Source organism: Erinaceus europaeus, chromosome 19 (assembly GCF_950295315.1).
Source record: "Erinaceus europaeus chromosome 19, mEriEur2.1, whole genome shotgun sequence".
NCBI classification, from domain to species: domain Eukaryota; kingdom Metazoa; phylum Chordata; class Mammalia; order Eulipotyphla; family Erinaceidae; genus Erinaceus; species Erinaceus europaeus.
The window spans coordinates 60,611,897-60,619,143 of NC_080180.1; the positions used below are offsets into that span (position 1 = coordinate 60,611,897).

The window sequence follows — 7,247 nt, forward strand, 5'->3', positions numbered from 1 at the left end:
ACTGGTCCCCGGACCTGCCACACAGGTGGGAGCTGCAGGCAACTGAGCTCAGGGCCTCACGCAGACAAGCCCTGTGTTTCCCTCCCCAGCCACATTCATGTCTGTTATACACTTAGAGGGGAGGAAGAAACGCCAACCACCGCTCCACCCTCCATGATGGATATCTAGTGTCAGGGCTTGAACCCAGGGCCTCTTGCAGGCTGTGCATTCTACCTGCTAAGCCCTCTCCTGACCCAAACTTTCATCTGTAAGCAGTCTGTTTTCCAAAGGGTGGTTTCTACATAACCACTTCAAGAACAACACAACACCACTTTTATTTCTCAGCTTGCACAGGGGTCCACAGCCTTCAGCGTGTACCTGGCGTCTGCCCACAGGGGCAGGGGATGGCCACTAGGTGCGTCTCCTCAGCTCTTTGACCAGACTGAAGTCCAGGTACTCGTCCAGAAAGCTATTTGCAACCCCCAGGGCGCCAAGGACGGTCAGAAAGGCCAGAGCGCCCAGGCCCAGGCGGAAACCAAAGAGCCTGCAAGCAGACGGAGGCGGGAGGGGAGACTGGGACTCCCTGCAGGCTCGGCTTGACACGCGGCCCTGCGCAGAGCCCACATGGAAGTGGCGGGCCATGCTCAACCCATGCTCAGATGCCCTGCTAAACAGCCAAGACTTACTGGGGCCCAGCAGGGCCTCCCCTGCTGGCCTTGTGGAGACAGTGCCAGCTCTCTGCAGGGCTTCCCCCGTGCAGCCTGGGGCTCAAGGTGTCAACTACTTCTGCAACCACAGCCATCTGGGCTGTGCCAGCTCACTGTGACGGGCTACTTGGTTGGTTTTTGGCAGATTGGTTCTCCTTACCTCTTTTTGGCATCTTCTGAATATCCCCAGAAATACTGGTAGCGGGCATATATGTACACCAGACCCAGACACGCGGCAGAAACTGCAGGGAGAAGAATGGAGACGAGACAGAGTGAGACGGGGGTCTCCAAACATGGTGTGAGGGTGGAGTAGGTCAGCGGACACATCCAGAGTAAATCACAGCCCGGAGGACTCGCCAGTGCAAGAGAAGGCAGCTGTGCTCTTCAAATGACCAAGAGACTCAGACAGTTCATTCAGATGTCCTCTGAAACATGTGAAAAGTGCTTCAATGTCAGCTGACTAACCTTAGAGCCACAATGAGATGACCCGTCCCTCTTTCGATTCCTCTCTCTCTCTCTCTCTCTCTCTCTCTCACACACACACACACACACACACACTCACTCACTCACTCCAGGTGGCTGAAATCTAAAAGAACAGAGACTGGCACCAAATGTTGGTGGTTGTGGGACCCTCACACATTGGCAGTGAGACTGCAAAGTGGTGCTGACCTGTTGGGCAAAGGCCTGGAGTTTCCTGTAAAAGTAGACGTGCATTGTGACCCAGCGAGCCCGCTCCCAGAGCACCTAGCACTTGAGTCCGGGAGAGGCATATTTCCAACAGACAGACATGGAAGCATCCCAGAAGTTCACCAGGACAGAAAGGACACCCAGGCTGTGACCATCACACAGTGGAAGGAACGTCACTCAGCAGAGCAGTCAAGGATAACAGCGCCATGAACCAGAGAGCATGCGGCCACCTATGTGAGGCAGCCCCCTTGGGGCTCCCTGTGAAGCCAGCAGGCCCGAACTGATGGGAGATGGGTCAGAGTCTGCATCTGAAAGGGCCTGCCGGGGAGGCCAGGGGGAGGCTTTCTGTATGGTGACAGGTGTGTGTGTGTGTGTGGGGGGGGGGGGGTTACAGGGAGAGGGAAGGAGAGAGAGAAAGATAGAGGGGGGAGAGCATGTAGGAGAGAGAGTCCAAGACCAGAGCCCCACCTGCCTGTTTCTGTCTGTTGCTCTCACATCACGCGGTGTGGAGATTGTACCCAGAGCTCCGCAGCCCCGGACCCAGTTCAGTCTCTTGCTGGGGGTCTGGAGCACAGGAATGTGTGCAGTCATCAAGACTCGCGGACTGCTACACAGAGGACGTGACCCACAAGAAATGGAGGGCTGGGGAGATAGCACAGTGGTGAAGCACCCGACTTGCCTGCCTGGGGCCGCAGAAGGGAAGCACACTTGGTCACACCCACTTAAACTAAGTCTGTGGGTGACAGACATTCTGCTGCCTGCCCAGTGAAAGGTCCTGGCCTCTTGCAGAAGCCAGGTTGCCAGAGCTTCTCTGCGGGCACTGAAATGCCACCTTAAATAGAGACAGTTCTCTTATTCACACACCGGCAGGTGTCTCAGGCCCAGGCTCAGGGGAGGTGGGCACAAGCGTCTGCCCCACCTTCTAGTCTCTATCAGCTCAACAGAGAGAAACAACAAACAAGAGAAATAAGAGAAACCCGCAGATTGGGGGGTAGAGGGAGCTAGGAATGGGGCGTGCGTGGGGTCCTGGGGGCTCACAGGTTGAGTTTGAATCTGTGTAAGTGTGAAGCCCCCACCCAGTGAAGCCCCCTCCCAGAGTGAAGCCAGGGAGAACTCTCTGGGTAGTTCAGAGGCAACTTCTTTGTTGACTACCGTTTTAAACTTCTATTGATTCATTCATTTTTCTATATTATTTAATGAGACAGAGATAAATTGAAAGGGAGGGGGAAATAGAGAGGGAGAAAGATAGATACCTGCAGACCTGCTTCACTGCTCATGAAGTGTCCCCCCTGCAGGTGGGAAGTGGGGGCTCAAACCCGGGTCCTTGCACGTGGTGACGTGTGCACTTAGCCAGGTGCGCCACTGCTCGGCCCCAGAGACCTATTCATACAGCTCTGAGTGAGGAACTCGCTCGGCAGTAAAGCCCTGGGTTTGCGTGGACAAGGCCCCAGGTTCAGTCCCCAGCACCACATACGTCTGGGCTTTCTCCCTTTCTCATAAAAATGAACAAGTGAATCGTTTTTTAAAACAATTTTTGGGAGCTGGTGGTGGTGGCCCTGGTTGAGCACTCCTGTTACAATGTGCAGGGAGCTGGGTTCAAGCCCCCCGCCTCCACCTGCAGAGGAAAAGCTTCACAAGTGGTGAAGTAGGGCTGCAGGTGTCTCTCTGTCTCTCCCCAATAAATAATTTAAAAAATAAAAAAGATTTACTCAAAAAATAAATACATAAATTGGGGCAGGGTGGTGGCACACCTGGTTAAGTGCACATGTTACAATGCGCAAAGACCTGGGTTCAAGCACCCAGTCCCCACCTGCGGGGGGAAAGCTTCACACATGGTGAAGCAGGGCTGCAGGTGTCTCTCTGTCTCTCTCCCTCTCTATCACTCCTTCCCCTCTCAATTTCTGGTTGTCTCTATCCAATAAATAAATAAAGATAATAAAAAATTAAAAGTAAATGAAAATAAAGCAGTGTTAAAGGTTACTTTTCCTTCCGTTAGTGGGTACTAAGTAGCACAAATCGCTCTACTTCTCGAAGCTCTGTCCTTCTCGTCTGTAAAGCAGGAAAAAAGAGGGGCCAGGCAGTGGCACACCGGGTTTAGTGCAACAGTACAAAGCCTAAAGACCTGAGCAAGGATCCCGGTTTGAGCCGCCGGCTCCCCACCTGCAGGGGGGTCGCTTCACAGGCGGTGAAGCAGGTCTGCAGGTGTCTATCTTTCTCTCCCCCTCTTATCTCCTCCTTCTGTCTCAATTTCTCCCTGTCCTATCCAAAAAAAAAAAAAAAATCAAAAAATGGCCACCAGGAGCAGTGGACTTATTGTGTAGGCACTGAGCCCCAGCAATAACCCTGAAGGCAGAAATAATAATAATAGTAAAATAAACAAAAAAAGAATCATCTGCGAATCTTTATTAAAAGTTAATAATAATAATAATGATATAAATCAGAACCAGAACCCACCTCCTGTGGAGGCTTCCTTCTCTTATTCCCTTGGCAGAGGAAGAGAAGGAGAGAGGGAGAGAGACCACAGCACCGCAGCTCCCTTCCCTGCATGGGGGCCTGGCTCAAACCTGTACACGGCAAAGCGGCACACTGCCCTGTGAGCCAGCACCAGTCGGGAGCGCTCTAAGCCCACAGGACCCCAACAGAAGATCAGGCCGTATTCAGCACACAGTGCACGCTCGTTGAGAATGAGCTCTGATGCCCAGCACCTCAGCTGCTCTTTCTGTGCTCGGCCGCAGCTGAGTCACAAGGCAAAGCTTATGTCTTTTGGTTGTCCTGGGAGTTGTGGGTTATCATTCTTCTTCTTCTAGCGTTTGCCCTTCTTCCGTAGCCAGTCAACAGCGTCAGGTGGAGCCTGATGTCAAGTTTCGAGACCTCCTTTGAATCTGGAGAGGTGGCAGTCGTTGACTGTGTGGGTCACAGTCTGTCTGGAGCCGCAGGGGCAGTTCGGGTCGTCTCTGGCTCCCCAGCGATGGAACATAGCGGCGCACCGGCCATGGCCTGTTCGATAGCGATGGAGGAGGGCCCGATCATAACGTGCCAGGTCAAAGCCGGGTTGACGCTTGCAGGGGTCTGTGATGAGGTGTTTGTTCTTGACCTCAGCTGACTGCCAACTCTGTTTCCAAGAGTCTGGAACAGAGAAGTTCAGTGTAGGCGTAGGGGACCAGATTGGGTGACGAGACGTCAAGCGTTGGACAGGGTGGGCGAAGATATCCGCGTATATTGGCAGGTCCGGTCGAGCGTAGACGTGGGAAATGAACTTAGATGATGCCGCATCCTGACGAATATCTGGCGGGGCGATGTTGCTAAGAACTGGCAGCCATGGAACCGGGTGGAACGGATGGTTCCAGAAATGATCCTCATGGAGGAATATAATTTGGAATCGACCAAAGTGCCCATTTAACAATACTTACTTGTCTTTTTCACAGTTTGTTCCAAATCTTTCTTTACAAAATTCACTGAATTAAGTTGGAAAGCGGGCAGAGTCGGCCCATCCACAGCACAGAGCACTTTGGTGGGAGTGGGTGTTGCTTATATTAAATCAAACACTCTCCAGTGAGGGGCCAGGTGGTGGCACACTTGGTTGAGTGCACACACTGCAGTGCACAAGGACCCAGGTTCAAGCCCCTGGTCCCCATCTGTAGGGGGAAAGCTTCGTGAGCGGTGAAGCAGGGCTGCAGATGTCTCTCTGTCTCTCTCCCTCTCTATATATCCCCCTCCCCTCTCAATTTCTGTGTCACTATCTAATAATAAATCAATAAAAAAAAACTTTCGGGTGGACCAGCAGCAAGAGCACTAGACTTGAAATCTCGAGGTCCAGTGTTCAGTTCCTAGCATCGCACAAGTCAGAGTGACGCTCTGTTCTCCCCCTCTCCCTTTCTCTCCTTGTTAATAAATCAGTTCTTGAAAACCAGCTCTGTCTGTGCCTGCGGCCACCTGGCGGCTCCATAAAGCCTCTGCAAGTCACAGCGACCGTCACGGCGGTTTCCCGCATGTCTGACTTACCTTGGTTGAAATACCACCCAGCCATCCACAGGGTGACCAAGAAGAGGGGGTAAAACTCCACACAGTTCTGTCTGCGGAAAAAGACGAAGACGTGTCAGGTAGGAGGAGCCGGGACCCCACAGCGGTGCATTTTTAACCCAGTGGTAAACAGCCACTCACAAAAAACACTAAGCTGCTGTGGACCAGCACTGTGTCTCTCACACGTAAAGTGAGTCTTCCATGAAAGGACACAGCTCCAAGGAAGCCACTGTTGGGATATCACCTTTGTTTCTGGGCTCCGGGTTTAGAATAGGAAGATTTTTTTTTTAGCTTAAAGAAAAGCACCCATTGTTTTTAACCCCTGATGGGGGGGTGGCGGGGTTGTGCTAATGAATTAGTGTCACCATGCCTCAAACCTAGGTGAAGAAACAGCAACACTCCTTGGGAGTGTGAAAGGGATTGAGGCCAGCAGTGCTTCTCTTGCCGTGAGGAGAGACTCAGAGGAAGCACATCTAAATTGCCAAAGGATTCATGTATCTCTGCCTTTCAGATGGATCAAGGCCTTCCATGGAAAAGCAGCAAGGCTCCAGCTAAGACTGGAGAGAATGTTCTAAGCTTAGCAAGAGTTGGAAGGAACAGCCTTGGGTGAAATTACAACTGCTATTTTCAAAGTAAAAAAAAAAAAAGTGGGGAGTCGGGCGGTGGTGCAGTGGGTTAAGCGCACGTGGTGCAAAGCGCAAGGACCTGCACAAGGATCCTGGTTCAAGCCCCCGGCTTCCCTCCTGCAGGGAATCACTTCACAGGCGGTGAAGCAGGTCTGCAGGTGTCTGTCTTTCTCTCCCCATCTCTGTCTTCCCCTCCTCTCTCCATTTCTCTCTGTCCTAGCCAACAACAAAAACAGCAATGACAACAACAATAAGAAGAACCACAATGATAAACAACAAGGGCAACAAAAGGGAATAAATAAATAAAATAAATATTTTTTTAAAGTGAAAACAACAAGGGCAACAAAAGGAAATAAATAAATAAATTTTTTTAAAAATAAATAAATAAATTTTTTTTAAAGTGTTCTCGCCAAAGTCTGAAAAATGCTAGTCAGTCACCTCCAACCCCCAAGAACCCCCGCCCGCCCCAAAGAAGTGAGGAGTCAGAGCGGGGACTCTGGAGAAAGGGCCCCGGGCTCCACACTCATCCTCCCAGCTGGTGACCCCGAGTGTCCTTGCACTGAGGAGCTGTCCTACACACAGGTACAGGTGCCACAGTGCGGGCTCAGGGCCATCGATCTGCAAACAGTATGAATCCTCCTCACTTCTGGGTGTCCACCCAGGAGACAGGAAAAGGAAGCACAGTCACACCACACTCAGCTTGGCTGCAGCATTTACAACGACTCAATTATGTGAACAATGCAGGGGCCTGCCAAGAGGCTCTCTTACACGGTGGAATACTACCCAGCTATCAAAACAGAACTTTTAGCCAGAGCACCGCTCAACTCTGGCTTACAGGTAGGGCTGGGGATTGAACTTGGGACATTGGAGCCTCAGGCAGGAAAGTCTTTTGCAGAACCTTTACGCTATCTCCCCTGTCCAAAGACGACATTTGTCCTTTGCAGCACAGTGGGAAGAGCTCCAGGATACTGTACAGAATGAAGTTAAGCCAAAAACAAACAAACAGAATCGCATAAGGAAACATGCCACACCGCGCTGTCTGATAGGGCCGATGCCTCCAGGAGCGCAGCAGCAGAGACACTTGGCACTGAGGCCACCAAGTGAGCGGCTGGATGGGGAGAAGCAGTGAGGGAGAGGAAATGGAGAGGCACAAGGCTTCCGTGCAAGGCAAGCGAGCCCCTGGTGTGTAGGTGCCGCGAGTGGCACATGGCAGCGGGTGTCCTTCACG

The 7,247-nt window shown here is 51.8% G+C and overlaps 1 protein-coding gene across 1 annotated transcript in view; it reads right to left on the bottom strand.

Moving 5' to 3' along the window:
• Positions 1–296: 296 nt before the first annotated feature.
• Positions 297–7,247, bottom strand: part of MGST2 (microsomal glutathione S-transferase 2) — an 11,712-nt gene continuing 4,761 nt past the window's right edge. The window contains exons 3-5 of the mRNA XM_060179076.1: positions 5,376–5,446; positions 847–928; positions 297–523 (exon numbers count right to left, since the gene is read on the bottom strand). Coding sequence (XP_060035059.1) covers positions 391–523; positions 847–928; positions 5,376–5,446 — 286 coding nt within the window. The 3' untranslated portion in view covers positions 297–390. The remainder of the gene's footprint in view (positions 524–846; positions 929–5,375; positions 5,447–7,247) is intronic.